The sequence below is a fragment of the Scyliorhinus torazame genome, chromosome 1, assembly GCF_047496885.1.
Source record: "Scyliorhinus torazame isolate Kashiwa2021f chromosome 1, sScyTor2.1, whole genome shotgun sequence".
In the NCBI taxonomy this organism is placed as follows: domain Eukaryota; kingdom Metazoa; phylum Chordata; class Chondrichthyes; order Carcharhiniformes; family Scyliorhinidae; genus Scyliorhinus; species Scyliorhinus torazame.
The window spans coordinates 317,294,289-317,311,659 of NC_092707.1; the positions used below are offsets into that span (position 1 = coordinate 317,294,289).

A 17,371-nucleotide genomic window follows, 5' to 3' on the forward strand; every position below is an offset into this window, starting at 1 on the left:
GAATAGCCAATGTTGTTCCTTTGTTTAAGAAGGGTAGCAAGGATAATCCAGGGAACTACAGGCCGGTGAGCCTTATGTCAGTGGTAGGGAAATTACTGGAGAGAATTCTTCGAGACAGGATCTACTCCCATTTGGAAGCAAATGGACATATTAGTGAGAGGCAGCATGGTTTTGTGAAGGGGAGGTCGTGTCTCACTAACTTGATAGAGTTTTTCGAGGAGGTCACAAATATGATTGATGCAGGTAGGGCAGTGGATATTGTCTATATGGACTTCATTAAGGCCTTTGACAAGGTCCCTCATGGTAGACTAATACAAAAGGTGAAGTCACACAGGATCAGAGGTGAGCTGGCAAGATGGATACAGAACTGGCTAGGTCATAGAGGCAGAGAGTAGCAATGGCAGGGTGCTTTTCTGATTGGTGGGCTGTGACTAGTGGTGTTCCGCAGGGATCAGTGCTGGGACCTTTGCTGTTTGTAGTATATATAAATGATTTGGAGGAAAATGTAACTGGTCTGATTAGTAAGTTTGCGGACGACACAAAGGTTGGTGGAATTGTGGATAGCAATGAGGACTGTCAGAGGATACAGCAGGATTTGGATCGTTTGGAGACTTGGGCGGCGAGAAGGCAGATGGAGTTTTTATTCAGACAAATGTGAGGTGATACATTTTGGAAGGTCTAATACAGGTAGGGAATATACAGTGAATGGTAGAACCCTCAAGAGTATTGACAGTCCGAGAGATCTTGGTGTACAGGTTCACAGGTCACTGAAAGGGGCAACACAGGTGGAGAAGGTAGTCAAGAATGCATACGGCATGCTTGCCTTCATTGGCCAGGGCATTGAGTATAAATATTGGCAAGTCATGTTGCAGCTGTATAGAACCTTAGTTAGACCACACTTGGAGTATAGTGTTCAATTCTGGTCGCCACACTACCAGAAGGATGTGGAGGCTTTAGAGAGGGCGCAGAAGAGATTTACCAGGATGTTGCCTGGTATGGAGGGCATTAGCTTTGAGGAGAGATTGAATAAACTTGGTTTGTTCTCAATGGAATGAAGAAGGTTGAGGGGCGACCTGATAGAGGTCTACAAAATTATGAGGGGCATAGACCGAGTGGATAGTCAGAGACTTTTTCCCAGGGTAGAGGGGTCAATTACTAGGGGGCATAGGTTTAAGGTGCGAGGGGCAAGGTTTATAGGAGATGTGCGAGGCAAGTTTTTTTTACACAGAAGGTAGTGGGTGCCTGAAACTCGCTGCCGGAGGAGGTGGTGGAAGCAGGGACGATAGTGACGTTTAAGGGGCATCTTGACAAATACATGAATAGGATGGGAATAGAGCGATACGGACCCCGGAAGTGTAGAAGATTTTAGTTTAGACGGGCAGCATGGTCGGCGCAGGCTTGGAGGGCCGAAGGGCCTGTTCGTGTGCTGTACTTTTCTTTGTTCTTTGATGCAAATCTTCAAGGGAACTTGGACAGGGCAAATGAATAGGCAAGAACATGGCAGATTGAACATAATGTGAAGTTATCCACTTTGGTGGAGAATAAATGGAAAGATAGAGTATTTCTTAAATAGTGAGAAGTTGGAAAGTGTTGATGTTCAAGGGGACTTGGAGGTCATTGTTCATTGAGTCACGAAAGGCTAACATGCAGGTGCAGCAACCAATAGGAAGGCAAATGGTATGTTGTACTTAAATTCCCTTGTAATGAAGGCCAAGAGCAAAGAAAACTTGCTGGAATTGTAAAGAGCCTTGGTAAGACAGCACCTGGAGTGTTTTGCACAGTTTTGGTCTCCTTACTTGCAATAGAGGGTCAAGAGGCTAATCCCTGGGATGGCAGGATTGTTATATGAGGAGTCATTGAAGAAACTGGGCCTGCAATATCTAGAGTTAGAAGAATGAGAGATGATCGCATCCTCAAATGCCAAGGTAGTCAATCTTTTATCCAGGACTATATTCTCACCAACAAAGAACGAAATATAAAATAAGCACAATTTGCGGACGCTGGAATGAAACAAATAGAGAATGCTGGGAAAACTCAGCAGGTCTGACAGCATCAGTAGGGAGAGAGAACAAGAAGACTATCCTTTATGAAATGGGAAGACCAAAATTACACATAGTGCCTCAGCTGTAAGTCTCACCATTTATACCACTTGGTCCATACCGTATGTTTATGATAGCCCGGGAACGTTGAATTTGCTGTCAGCTACCGTTGTAACGCGCATGCATGAGTGACTTGATTGAATTACTTCGGAACTAAATAATTTTAAACCTCCCACTGCTGCAAAATGACAATTAATTGCTTCATTTTAGCAGATTTCACAAGTTCTGCACCTAACCTCTTCCAGAAGGGGAAAATCAGTAAGACGGAGAAAAAATACTGTCCCGAACTGTCTGAGTTCATGCATGAGTACTTCATATTTTGTCTGATCTAAATTATATCGGTACAAATAATGCTCTTTGGACCCCTTGTGTTTCTTGGTGGTGGTGGTTTTATTTTGTCATCCTTTCGAAATGGATTCAGAATATTAATGATTACAGTCCTGCCTCTTGCCGCTATACACACTGGCGCGCTTTTGAAGCCTCAGCTTTACAGTTGCTGAAGGCGATGTGAATATTAATGATATTGGCCGGCTTCGTGCTGCACAGTGTGTCCACCCTGGTCACCTGGTGGAGCTCTGCTGCCGGCTGGCGGGGCTGGCGGGCAGCGGGAGCTTGGCGCAGTGCGCTGGAGGGAGCTCCCTCCCTCCCTCTGAGCTCCAGCACTCTCCCTCTCCCCAAAGCCCGGCCGCACTGCCGGGGCTGCTGTTTTTGCAGGACTGGAAACCGAGCCTGTCAGCAGATTCCTGGAGTGATTGCAGGAATTAACAACAGGTTGAAGACGCGCACCCCACCCGAGCGAGTCACTGCCGACCCCCGAATGGACCCGCTTTTCCTGGCAGCATTCAAACTTTGCCGAGTTGCCTGGGAACCGGCCCCGCCGTTTTGCAGTGGGCGCCCTATGCTCTTGCTGATCATCTCGCTGCAGCGCTGCGGAGGCTGCAGCCGCAGTTTGGCTGCTGGAGGCGGCACTCTCAGTGCGGCCACAGACAGCTGGTCAGGGCCACGAGGTAGGTGACTGCATCCTTTCTTCCTCTTGTACCGACTGCGCCGACCACACATCTCGGTGTAAAATGTCAGGAAGCTGCGAGAATTAACTTCCTGGTTCCCCAGAGTGACATTTAGGGGAATTTAGCGCTGTGGAATTCCTCTAGGAAGTTCTCACGTAAGGGTTTGCCCAGCAATTGCCCAGATGTGCCAACTTCCTCTGGACAATTGCACTGGACTCGGAACCATCTGACACAGGCGATTTAAATAGTTAACATCAGGTGGTCCTGTCAGTTTTAACCTGATAGTTACTCTGAAAGAGAGGGGAAAATAATCACTGCTAATTCCTGAGTAAGTATTTAGGAAACCCAGACCCAGCCTTGCACCAGACCGCACCCCCCCCCCCCCCCAGGGGATCCACTACAGCATCTCCACACCTACCCCCTCCATCTGACCACAACTCCAACCATCCTGATCCAACATGACCCCCTACCCCTCCTGAACTGACCCCCCCCCCAAGAATGAACCACCCACACACCCTTGTTCAACACTCCCCACAGTCTGACCTAACCTCCGCCCAACTTGAGGCCCCTCTCCACTCTGATGTGATCCAGTACCTCTCCCCACCCCCCCCCCCCCCACCAAGGGAACCCACTGCAGCATCTCCACTTTCCCCAACCCCCCCTTAATCTGGCCACACCTCTCAACCATCCTGATCCTGTCCCAACACGAACCCCCCCCCCCCAACCCTCCTTGGTCTGACCACCCCCCTGCTATGACTCGACAACCCCCCCACCCCCTCACCACAGTCTGATCTGATCCCCCTCTGGTGGACCCACTTAACTTTGAAACTTATCTTCTCCCTTTAAATTGTCCCATTAAACACCTTTACAGCAGCTGCTGTAAATAGGGTCTGCTGCTTTCTTCCCTTTACCCCAGTTACTCCACAATGATGCAGCTCGGGGAGCGCTTCGCTGCTCCTCTCCCTCCCAGCCTGACTGGGGAAGGCTGGGCAAGCCAGGGGCTTTGGAATATCAACATGGATAAATCCATCAAGAGTAGTAATCCGCAGGAGATTGCCATTCTTTTTTTAAAATAAATTTAGAGTACCCAATTCACGGGGAGAATGTGCAAACTTCACACGGACTGTGACCCAGAGCCGCGTTTGAACCCGGGTCCTCGGCATCGTGAGGCAACAGTGCTAACCACTGTGCCACCGTGCTGCCCTGGAGATTGCCATTCTGAGGCAGTTAGGGGCCATTGCTTCAATGTTTCCAGCCTGTGAACTATGATAGCATGCAGGTGTCACAGGGAGCACAGACGCTATTTGATGAATAACCAACCATCCTGTTTCCACTTGGTGTTTTCAGAGCTGCTTCTCCAAACTGACATTTTGAAAGATGAACTTGACACAAAGAACCTCGCCTTCCACAGACCAGAGCTTTCCAAATTCAATCAACACCTCGGCTGCGTGGATCACTGGTAACGCAACGGTGGCAGATTTCCAGAAACTCATCCACACAGCCACTCTTGTCACATGCTCCCTCCTGTTGGTACTTATATTCTGCTTGGGAACATACGGCAACCTAATTGTCTTCTTGTCATTCTTTGATCCAGCATTTAGGAAATTCCGGACTAACTTTGACTTTATGATCCTGAACCTTTCCTTTTGCGATCTATTCCTCTGTTGTGTAACAACACCCATGTTTGCTTTCATTTTATATTTTGATTCAGACAGCAACGTCTCTGAGGCATTCTGCTTCACCTTTCACCTCACCAGCGCCGCACTCATAATAATGTCCCTCAAATCTGTGGCAGTGATAGCACTACATCGCCTGCGGATGGTGCTGGGACAGCAACCAAACAGGACAGCTTCTTTCCCCTGTACTCTTATCCTAACCATCAGTCTGTGGACCATAAGCTTTACCCTAGCTACTTTGGCTACACTCAGGACACATCCGGTGAGATCCAGAGTATGTGTCCCCCTCTTTGGATGCATTGACGGAGATGGTAACGTTATACTGTATCTCTATGTTATAGATTTTGCATTTTGTGTGGCCATTGTGTCTGTCTCCTATGTGATGATAGCCCACGCACTGAAGAAAAATGCACAAATGAGGAAATGTACAATCATTACAGTTGACACATCAAGACCCAAGGCCATCGTGAGCACAGGGATTGATGGTATACAGCCTCAGCCCCTTTACAGAAATCAGAATTACAACAAACTGCAGCATGTGCAAACACATGCCTACAGCAAAACACTTACCCATGTCCAGAAATCTGCAAGTAGGTTGCAACTTGTGTCTTCAGTGAACCTTTCTGGCACAAAAGATTCAAAGGCTGTGGTGACATGTGTTGTCATTGTACTTTCAGTATTCATTTGCTGTCTGCCATTGGGAATCTCTCTCATACAAGATGTTTTGACGCCGCGGAGCAGTTTTATTTTAAATCAGCTTAAGCTGTGTGGGTTCACATTAATATTCTTTAAATCAGGTCTAAATCCATTTATATACTCGCGCAACAGTGCTGGGCTCAGGAAACGAATTCTCTGGTGTACGCAGTACCTGGCTCTGGGCTGCTTGTGTTGTAAGCATAAGACTCGGCTACGAGCAGTAGGCAAAGGGAGCCTCAATATGAACAGAAACAAATCATCACATCACGAAACAAATTCAGCTTATATGCTCTCGCCGAAACCACAGCGGAAGTTGGTGGACCAGGCTTGTGGACCCAGTCACTCGGCAGACAGTATGTTAAATCCCAAAATGTCAATTGGCCAGCAGCATTATGGACACAGTAACTCAACACCCATCAACACAAGGATTGAGCCTTACTACAGCATTTACAACAGCAGTCCTTCCCAGGAAGCAAGCACTCCAAGCAGTTTTCAGCCAGTGAACCCTACCTGCGAATTTGCCAAATCACATATTGCCACGCATCACCATTTGGCAAAAATACCAGATTTTGTGCAGGAGTATGATAATACCTCCATCAAGCAAATACCGATCCCATCAATTTAACAATGTGATAATTATAGAATGACATAGCAAAGGAGGAGGCCATTCAATCCATCATACCTGTATTAAGAGTGTCAGTCTTGTGTTCTTTAATCTCATGAATACCGTATAACCAACAAAATACGCTGGTTGAATATTAGAAAGGCAGGAACTTCAAACACCCCTCTCATAAACGTCTATTTGCGCAACCTTTTTGGCAAAATGAAATGCTTGATTTTAATAAATCCCAATCTAAGAATGTATGCATTGTTTAAAAGGTATATTATTTTCTAGGAAGTAATGTTCAATAGAGCTCGGCAATGATCATTCCAGCTTTGGCCAGAGTCTGGCTTTTGTAGTTGCATCACTGTTTTGGAAATATAGCTCAGATCTGTTTGAAAAGACAGTTCAGTTCTAACCATGTCAACCTTTTTTTCAATTAAGTTGTGTGACCTATTTGCAGTTATTTTCACTTATTGACGGTAAAACAAAATTGCTTATGTTTCCGTATACCTGTTACAGAATGTCATCTTGAGTACAGAGTGTTCTTATACGCCTTTCTCTTATGTAATTATTTCTGCTGAGGGCTTTGAGCATGTGCAGGTTTTGGTGGACTTTTTCAGTCTTTTGTGGATGACCTGTAGGCAAGACCTAGTGCTCCTGTTTTCATAGTTATTGCTGTTACTCCTGTTCTGATGAGTTACTGTTATTGTCAAACTTCATTATTTATTTATATAAAGAAGTTCCTTCTTTTAAACAACACATTGGACTACCTGCTTTGTGCTGTCAAGCTACCACATCTTTTTGGCGACGAGAAAATTGCAAGAAAATAACACAAAGTTTTGCAATGTTCACTGTGGCAACACAAGGGTGCATTCGGTGAGTACTAGTTCACTTCGTGGTTTAATCAGTGGAATTTTAGGTTAGCAGCACCATGGCCATGTTCGGGGCCCTGGATATCTGGGTTTGAATTCCACCAGGGCAGATGGTGAAATTTGAATTCAATAAAAACAAAATCTGGAATTTAAAAAAATCTAATGATGACAATGAAACCATTGTCGATTGTCGTAAAAACCCATCTGGTTTGTTAATGTCCTTTAGGGAGGGAAATCTGCCACCCTTACCTGGTCTGGCCTGCATGTGACTCCAGATCCACAGCAATGTGGTTGACTCTTAAAAGGCCACTCAGTTTGAGGGCAATTATGGACGGGCAATAAATGCTGGCCTTGCCTGCGACGCCCACATCCCAAGCACAAATAAAGAAAAAAAGCAACCCTTGATTCTCCTGAGGAATCTGATCACACCATGGAAGCCAGGAGATATTTAGTTGCTCTGGTCCAGAATCAGCATAACACAAAATCCTTGATGATTGTGCAAAGATTAAAATTTGATAGCCATTTACAAAAGCAAGTCAAATCGGTAGCTAATTTTGGCAGAATTATGCCAACTTTCAAAACACTGATTTCGGAGCAGTTTTAGAAGATATGCTCAGAGATAGGCTGGTCCATGGCATTAATGAGGACAGCATTCAACGTCAGATCTTGGGTGAAACCACACTGACTTTTAAGAAAGCTCTAGAAATTTTGCAGGGCATGGAAATGGCTGCCAGTAATGCTAAAGATATTCAGAAGGCTAATGTTGATTCGGAAGAGGTTACAAGCAAAAAGGTGAAAGCAATGAAATGTTTAGGTGTGGTGGGCCACAATATGTGAATCATTCCAAATTTAGGGGCGCAACAAGAAGGGGCATTTAGCAAAGAAATGCAAAGTTGTGAAGAGTGAGGCGAAGGCCTAGCCAAGAAAACTTAAATTTGAAGAAGTCTCAATCAGCTGTGCATCATTTAGACAACTCAGAGTATGGAGAAGAGCAAGTTTGTGGCATGTTTAATGTGAATGAGGCATGAGCTGAGCCTATTTCTATTACCATGGTAGTTGATGGTAAAAAAAAATCAAGATGGAGGTGGACACAGAAGCCTCGCATCCATAATTAGTGAAGAGACCTACAAGTTAACGAGAGACTAACCGAGTGTCAGCCCTTACTCCAGCAGATGTACCTTTGCTCGGGCATTGGAAGTCCATATTGCATATAATGGTCAAGAAACAAGGACATGCCTCCTTGTGGTCAAAGGGAAGGGGCTACATTTGCTAGGGCGTGACTGGTCAGTAAAACTCCATTGAAGTGGGGTGAGATCAAGAACACGAGAGTGGCTGAGGATGTTGTGAAGAAGTATCCAATGTATTCAAGGATGAGCTGGGTACATTGTGTGCTACTACATGAAGTTGTACATAGATTCTCAGGCTGCTCCTCGCTTTTTGAAGCCCAGGACAGTGCCCTATGCCATGACAAGGAAAGTGGATGAAAGGTTGGAACAGTTGCAAAGGCTTGGAATCATTGAGCCTATTCAGCTTTCCCCTTGGGCAGCTCCAATTGTTCCTGTCCTTAAAAATGTGCCGACTACAAGCTCACCATTAACCAGGTTTCCAAGTTAGATGCTTATCTATTACCTAGGGTGGAAGAATTGTTCGCAACTCTGTTTTCAAAACTGGACCAGGCATATCAACAACTTGCGAGAGGAAGATTAAAGCAGTACGTGACCATCAAAACTCATAAAGTACAATCATTTGTCTTTTGGCGTATCCTCCAGTCCAGCAATCTTTCGAAGGACGATGGACAACCTGGTGCATGGCGTTCCTGAGGCTGCAGCATACTTAGATGACATCTTAATTACATGGAGGACTTGGGGAGGAGCACCTCAGCAATCTGGATCAAGTTTTAAAAAAGGGTTTCAGAGACGGGTCTGTGTCTGAAGAGGAGCAAGCACATTTTCCAGGCACCCAGGCAGAGTACCTAGGCCACAGAAACACTACACAAGGCTTATCTCCTGGGGAGGGGAAATTTGAGCTATTAAGGAAGCTCTGAAGCCCAGGAATGTGGCTGAACTCTGGTCATTTGTAGGTTTGATAATCTATTATGGAAGATTTTTGTCAGACCTGTCTCTGGTGTTGGCTCCCCTGCATCTGCACAAAGAAACCAAATGGAGGTGTGAGTCTGTACAGAAGAAGGCTTTCAAGGATGTGAAGGCCCTGCTGCAATTGGTGAGTCTGCTAGTCCATTTTGATCCAGAGGATCCTGTTGAGCAATGCCTCACCCTATGGTGTGAGGACGGTACTTTCTCATTTAATGGAGGACCAATCTGAGAAACCCATCGGTTTTGCATTTAGGATGGTGAGAAAGGCTGAAAAGGTCTATTCACAGTTGGACAAAGAGGGTCTAGCTATCATTTTTGCAGTGAAAAGATTCCATCAGTACCACTACGATCCACCATATGTACTGACCACAATGTAGCCATGTAAAATGGCTGCGTTCCGATTAATTTGGCCAAAACCCAGTTTAAAACGGCTAACCCGAAAGACTGCTGGGAAAAGCAGCCAAGAAGACACAAGCAGGCAGCTGCAGACAGTTTTGCATATTCGGCTCTGGGAAGGTAGCCCAGATCAATACTCAGGGCTATCAACAGCCCATCAACCCAGGTATTCGCAGATGCATTCAGGACTGTTTGCAGCCCATCTATTCAGACATCTGCAGTTAAATCGGCTATCCCCAGGAACAATTGCAACATATTAGCAATTGAATACCGGGCCAGACCTGTCGGCGCCTGCAGTGGCCGAAACAAAGACAGGTGAGCGACCACCCCCCGATCGAGGAATCGCCTCACCATTGGACCCATCGACCCCAGAGATTGGGGACAGATCCAATCACTTGGGACTCAGGGTCAAGGGCAGCCCCGGGAGGCGGGAAGCCCCTGGGCCCTATAAAAGTGGGGGTCCAAGTTCAGATCTCTCTCTCTCTCCTCTTCGCTTGCTCGAGACCTTCGCAAGAACAGCAACCGGCAACAGTAAGTTTGAATCCAGCGATCGCTATCCGGTAGAGACACCTAGCCACCGACCTGTAGCAGCTGTTTGAATCCCGCGGGCCAGATCTGATTGGACAAGTCATTCGTTTCCCTGACCTGGTGGGCTCTTCCTAAGTTAAGTATTGGCCAGTGGTGATAGGTTTATTATATAGAAAGTAGTATTAGGGTATTAATATTGCTTGTTGTATATAATAAACGACCGTTGGTTTAATCCTTACTAAGCGGTGTGCTGTATTATTAATCATAACCTGAACTTGAACCACGTGGCGGTATCATAAAGATACCTGGCGACTCATGAGCAAAGGTGACGTAATCAGAGCAAATAGACTAAGGTTAAAAAGAGCAACAACAAGCAGTTGATGAGCCTTTTCAATGAGTTGAAATGTATTCCTCCCATGGCCTCAGCAAGAATACAGCACTGGGCACTTATATTTTCAGCTTATTAGTACAGCAGAGGAAGGCAACGCAAATGCGGACTTGTTGAGTCGACTCCCTTTACCAGGTTTACTATCCAAGGTATTGTGTCCTCCTGAGACTATTTTCATAGTCGAGAGACTTGCACTTTTTCCAGTAAGTGCAAAGCAGATTAAGCAGTGGGTGAACAGAGATTTTATTCTGTTGCAAATTAAAAGATTTCTGATGCCAGGTTGGCCAACTATCGTAGAAGATGATGAGTTGAAACTTATGTGAAGCTTAGAGATGAGTTAAGTGGGCATACTGTGGGAGTCGAGAGTGGTCAGTCCTTCTCCCTCATTCACAATTCAAGGATGAAATTCATGAGGCTCATTCAGGTGCTTCCAGAAAGAAAAGTTTTGCCAGGTCGTACGTTTGGTGGCCTAATCTGGATCTAGACTTTTTTTAAAAAAATAATTTTTATTAAGGTTTTCATAAAATATCAATAGCAAAATGAAAAAGGAACCCAACAGGGTTAAGTACAAAACACAGTCCAGAAAAAGAAACCCTCCATACCCCCCTCCCCCCTGTACATAAATAATAAATTAACATTAACACCCTGACTCCACACAACAGATATATACACCCCCTCAGACCCCCCAGTGTAAATAACAAAAACAAAAATAAAGTAACCCCCCCCCCCCCCCACCCCGAGTTGCTGCTGCCATTGATCAATGTCTACCGTTCTGCCAGGAAGTCTAAGAACGGTTTCCACCGCCTAAAGAACCCTTGTACCGACCCTCTCAAGGCGAATTTCACCCTCTTCAACTTAATAAACCCCGCCATATAGTTGATCCAGGATTCCACGCTTGGGTGCCTCGCATCCTTCCACTGAAGAAGAATCCTCCGCCGGGCTACCAGGGACGCAAAGGCCAGAATATCGGCCTCTTTCGCCTCCTACACTCCCGGCTCCTCTGCCACCCCAAATATTGCGAGCCCCCAGCCCGGTTTGTCCCTGGATCCTACCTCACTCGACACCGTCCTCGCTACGCCCTTCCAAAATTCCTCCAGCGCTGGGCATGCCCAGAACATATGGGTGTGATTTACTGGGCTCCCTGAGCACCTAACACACCTGCCCTCGCCCCCAAAGAACCGGCTCATCCTTGTCCCGGTCATGTGTGCCCTGTGCAGCACCTTAAACTGTATGAGGCTGAGCCTCGCGCACGATGAGGAAGAGTTCACCCTCCCTAGGGCATCTGCCCACGTCCCTTCCTCAATCTCTCCCAACTCCTCCTCCCACTTACCTTTCATCTCCACCACCGAGGCCGCCTCCTCCTCCTGCATCACCTGGTAAGTTTCCAAGATCTTCCCCACTCCGTCCCCCCCCCCCCCCGTCCCCCCCCGAGAGCACCCTGTCCTGTACTGTGTGTGGCCGTAGCCGCGGGAATTCCACCACCTGCCGCCTGGCAAACACCCTTACCTGTAAGTACCGGAAGGTGTTCCCCGGGGGGAGCCCGTACTTCTCCTCCAGCTCACCCAGGCTCGCGAACTTCCCGTCCACAAACAGGTCTCCCAACCTTCATATCCCTGCCCTGTGCCACCCCGAAAACCCTCCATCTGTTCTCCCTGGGAAGAACGGGTGGTTCCCCCGTATTGGGGGACGGCAGGCGGCGCCGTTGCCAGCGCCCCCAGACTCGTACCCACACAAGACGCCGTCTCCAGCCTCTTCCATGCAGCCCCCTCCCCCTCCATCACCCACTTGCGCACCATCATTGCATTGGCGGCCCAGTTGTACCCACAGAGGTTGGGCAGCGCTCCAGGAACACCCTTCTCACCCTCTGAGTCCCCCGTGCCCACACAAACCCCATTATACTCCTGTTGACCCGCCTAAAAAAGGCCTTCGGGATAAACACGGGGAGGCACTGGAACAGGAACGAAAGCCTTGGGAGCACCGTCATTTTGATTGACTGCACCCTACCCGCCAAGGCAACACGTCCCACCTCTTGAACTCCTTCTCCATTTGCTCCACCAGCCTTGTGAAATTAAGCCTATGCAGGGCCCCCCAGCTCCTGGCCACCTGGACCCCCAAATACCTGAAGCTCCTCTCCGCCCCTTTTTAGTGGGAGCTCGCCAATCCCCCTCTCCTGATCCCCTGGGTGAACCACGAACAGCTCGCTCTTCCCCATGTTGAGCTTGTACCCTGAGAAATCCCCGAATTCCCTGAGGATCCTCATTATCTCCGGCATTCCCCCACCGGGTTCGCCACATATAGCAGCAAGTCGACCGCATAGAGCGACACCCTATGCTCCTCCCCACCCCGCACCAACCCCCTCCAGTTCCTCGACTCCCTCAGTTCCATAGCCAGGGGTTCAATCGCCAGTGCGAAGAGCAGGGGGAAAGGGGACCCCCCTGCCTCGTCCCTCGGTGCAACCGAAAGTACTCAGACCTCCTCCTGTTCGTGGCCACACTTGCCATCGGGACCTCATACAACAGCCTAACCCACCTGACAAACCCCTCCCCAAACCCAAACCTCTTCAGCACCTCCCACAGGTACCCCCACTCTACCCTATCGAAGGCTTTCTCAGCGTCCATCGCCACCACTATCTCCGCCTCCTCCTCCCTCGCCGGCATCATGATAACGTTCAGAAGCCTCCGCACATTCGCGTTCAACTGCCTCCCCTTCACGAACCCCGTCTGGTCTTAGTGGATGACCTGCGGCACACAATCCTCAATCCTCGTGGCTAAGACCTTCGCCAGCACCTTGGCATCGACGTTTAGCAACAAAATCGGCCTGTAAGACCCACACTGCAGGGGATCCTTGTCCCGCTTCAGGATCAAGGATATCAGTGCCCGGGACATCGTCGGGGGCAAAGCCCCACCTCCCTTGCCTCATTGAAGGTCCTAACTAGCAAAGGGCCCAACAGGTCCATATATATATTTTATAGAATTCGACCGGGAATCCGTCCGGCCCCGGTGCCTTCCCTGCCTGCATGCTCCCTATCCCTTTGGTCAGCTCCTCCAGCCTAATCGGGGCTCCGAATCCCGCCACCAGTCCCTCTTCCACCTTCGGAAACCTCAATTGCTCCAGCAAGCGGCCCATCCTTTCCTCCTTCAGTGGGGGCTCGGACCGATACAATTCCTCATAAAAGTCCCTGGAGGCCCCATTGATGCCAACCCCACTCCGCACCACACTCCCTCCCCTGTCCTTAACTCCCCCGATCTCCCTAGCTGCGTCCCGCTTCCGAAGCTGATGCGCCAGCATCCGGCTTGCCTTTTCCCCATACTCGTAAATCGCCCCCTGGGCCTTCCTCCACTGCACCTCCACCTTCCTGGTGGTCACCAGGTCAAATTCGGCCTGGAGGCCAAGCCTTTTCCTCAACAGTCCTTCCTCTGGCACCTCCGCATACCTCCTGTCTGCCCTCACCATCTCCCCCACCAGCCTCTCCCTCTGTTCCCTCCTCTCCCTGTGGTCCCTTATGGAGATCAGCTGTCCCCTAACCACCGCCGTCAGCGCCTCCCATACCATCCCCACTCGGACCTCCCCGTTATCGTTGGCCTCCAGGTACCTCTCCATGCTTCCTCGGACACACTCACTCACTTCCTCGTCCGCCAACAGCCCCACCTCCAAGCGCCACAACGGGCGCTGGTCCCTCTCCTCCCCCTGCTCTAAGTCCACCCAATGCGGGGCATGGTCCGAAATGGCTATCGCCGAGTACTCGGTATGCTCTACTCTCGCTATCAGCGCCCTGCTCAAAATAAAAAAGTTGATCCGGGAATAAGCCTTATGGACATGTGAGAAGAATGAAAATTCACTAGCCCCCCGGCCTTGCAAATCTTCAAGGGTCCACCCCTCCCATCTGGTCCATAAATCCCCTCAACACTCTAGCCGCCGCCGGCTTCCTAACCGTCCTAGACCTGGAGCGACCCAGTGCCGGATCCAGCACCGTGTTAAAGTCTCCCCCCATTATCAGGCCCCCCACTTCCAAGTCTGGGATCCGACCCAACATGCGCCGCATAAAACCCGCATCGTCCCAGTTCGGGGCATACACATTGACCAGTACCACCCTCTCTCCCTGCAATTTATCACTTACTTTTTTGCACTGAGTGCTGAATTTGGTGCTTTTTGAGTGCTATAGTAAGAGTTTGGTGACCGAGGGAGTATAAGGCTTCATTTTTATCTAAAGTTTAGTCTTTCTTTTATTTAGTTAATTAACTTAAAAGTTGCTGTTTGGTTGAGAAGAAGGTGAATTTTCAATCAGCTTTAAACAGGCTTCTACTTGTAGGCACTTGCAGCTGGAGCTTGTTAATTAGTTAATTGGATTAGGCCAGTTTTCAGAGGCTAGATTCACAGTATAAAAGTGATCCGCCTACAGTGCAGACTTTGTTTGCACTGTGTGCTGAATTTGGTGCTTTTTGAGTGCTATAAGTAAGAGTTTGGTGACCGAGGGAGTGCTGAATTTGGTGCTTTTTGAGTGCTATAGTAAGAGTTTGGTGACCGAGGGAGTTAGGTGAGGAGGGAGTAAGGTGCTCCTTTCATTTTGTTTCCGACATTTCTGCAAAGAGTGCGAAGAGAGCCAGGAGTTTACAGAAAGTGTAGCTGACTGGGAGCAGAGTCGGAGGGCGGAGATCTAGTTAGTCCACACGGCAGCTATATTCTGTAAGGTAAGAGGGGATGGAGGCTAGGCCAGTTGCATGCTCCTCCTGTAGGATGTGGGTGGTGAGGGATACCACTGGTGTCCCCGCTGACTATACCTGCGGGAAGTGCACCCAACTTCAGCTCCTCAAAGACCGTGTTAGGGAACTGGAGCTGAAGCTGGATGAACTTCGGATCATCCGGGAGGCAGAGGGGGTGATTGAGAAGAGTTACAGGGAGGTAACCACACCCAAGGTACAGGACAAGAATAGCTGGGTTACAGTCAGGGGGAAAAAAACAAACAGGCAGACAGTGCAGGGATCCCTCGTGGCCGTTCCCCTTCAAAACAAGTATACCGTTTTGGATGCTGTTGGGGGGGATGACCTACCGGGGGAAGGCCCTAGCGGCCAGGTCTCTGGCACTGAGTCTGGCTCTGGGGCTCAGAAGGGAAGGGGGGAGAATAGAAAAGCAATAGTTGTAGGAGATTCAATGGTTAGGGGAATAGATAGGAGATTCTGTGGTCGCGAGCGAGACTCCCGGAAGGTATGTTGCCTCCCGGGTGCCAGGGCCAGGGATGTCTCGGATCGTGTCTTCAGGATCCTTAAGGGGGAGGGTGAGCAGCCAGAAGTCGTGGTGCACATTGGTACCAACGACATAGGTAGGAAAAGGGGTGTGGAGGTAATAAACAAGTTTAGGGAGTTAGGCTGGAAGTTAAAAGCCAGGACAGACAGAGTTGTCATCTCTGGTTTGTTGGAGGCTAGGAATAGGGAGAGAGTGCAGTTGAACACGTGGCTGCAGGAATGGTGTAGGAGGGAGGGCTTCAGGTATTTGGATAATTGGAGCGCATTCTGGGGAAGGTGGGACCTGTACAAGCAGGACGGGTTGCATCTGAACCAGAGGGGCACCAATATCCTGGGAGGGAGGTTTTCTAGTACTCTTCGGGAGGGTTTAAACTAATTTGGCAGGGGAATGGGAACCGGATTTGTAGTCCAGCAACTAAGGTAGCCGATATTCAGGATGCCAAAGCGTGTAATGAGGCAGTGGGGAAGGGAACACTGACAAAGGAGAGTACTTGCAGGCACGGAGATGGGTTGAAGTGTGTATACTTCAACGCAAGAAGCATCAGGAATAAGGTGGGTGAACTTAAGGCATGGATCGGTACTTGGGACTACGATGTGGTGGCCATCACGGAAACTTGGATAGAAGAGGGGCAGAAATGGTTGTTGGAGGTCCCTGGTTATAGATGTTTCAATAAGATTAGGGAGGGTGGTAAAAGAGGTGGGAGGGTAGCATTGTTAATTAGAGACAGTATAACAGCTGCAGAAAGGCAGTTCGAGGAGTATCTGCCTACTGAGGTAGTATGGGTTGAAGTCAGAAATAGGAAAGGAGCAGTCACCTTGTTAGGAGTTTTCTATAGGCCCCCCAATAGGAGCAGAGATGTGGAGGAACAGATTGGGAAACAGATTTTGGAAAGGTGCAGAAGTCATAGGGTAGTAGTCATGGGCGACTTTAACTTCCCAAATATTGAGTGGAAACTCTTTAGATCAAATAGTTTGGATGGGGTGGTGTTTGTGCAGTGTGTCCAGGAAGCTTTTCTAACACAGTATGTAGATTGTCCGACCAGAGGAGGGGCAATATCGGATTTAGTACTGGGTAATGAACCAGGGCAAGTGATAGATTTGTTAGTGGGGGAGCATTTTGGAGATAGTGACCACAATTCTGTGACTTTCACTTTAGTAATGGAGAGGGATAGGTACGTGCAACAGGGCAAGGTTTACAATTGGGGGAAGGGTAAATATGATGTTGTCAGACAAGAATTGAAGTGCATAAGTTGGGAACATAGGCTGGCAGGGAAGGACACAAGTGAAATGTGGAACTTGTTCAAGGAACAGGTGCTACGTGTCCTTGATATGTTTGTCCCTGTCAGGCAGATGGTCGAGTGAGGGAACCATGGTTGACAAGAGAGGTTGAATGTCTTGTTAAGAGGAAAAAGGAGACTTATGTAAGGCTGAGGAAACAAGGTTCAGACAGGGCATTGGAGGGATGCAAGATAGCCAGGAGGGAACTGAAGAAAGGGATTAGGAGAGCTAAGAGAGGGCATGAACAATCTTTGGCGGGTAGGATCAAGGAAAACCCCAAGGCCTTTTACACATATGTGAGAAATATGGGAATGACTAGAGCGAGGGTAGGTCCGATAAAGGACAGTAGCGGGAGATTGTGTATTGAGTCTGAAGAGATAGGAGAGGTCTTGAACGAGTATTTTCTTCTGTATTTACAAATGAGAGGGGCGATATTGTTGGAGAGGACAGTGTGAAACAGATTGGTAAGCTCGAGGAAATACTTGTTAGGAAGG

The 17,371-nt window shown here is 48.4% G+C and overlaps 1 protein-coding gene across 1 annotated transcript; it reads left to right on the forward strand.

The window, feature by feature from the left end:
* The first annotated feature begins 2,683 nt into the window (after nt 1–2,683).
* On the forward strand, nt 2,684–6,839 carry gpr75 (G protein-coupled receptor 75). The gene is made up of 2 exons (XM_072507872.1): nt 2,684–3,106; nt 4,454–6,839. The coding sequence occupies exon 2, from the start codon at nt 4,484–4,486 to the stop codon at nt 6,101–6,103; it is 1,620 nt and encodes a 539-aa protein (XP_072363973.1). The 5' UTR covers nt 2,684–3,106; nt 4,454–4,483; the 3' UTR covers nt 6,104–6,839.
* The last annotated feature ends 10,532 nt before the right edge of the window (nt 6,840–17,371 follow it).

Excerpts from the sequence above, each read along its gene's own strand:
- gpr75 (XM_072507872.1), top strand. The coding sequence starts at position 4,484 with ATGAACTTGACACAAAGAACCTCGCCTTCCACAGACCAGAGCTTTCCA.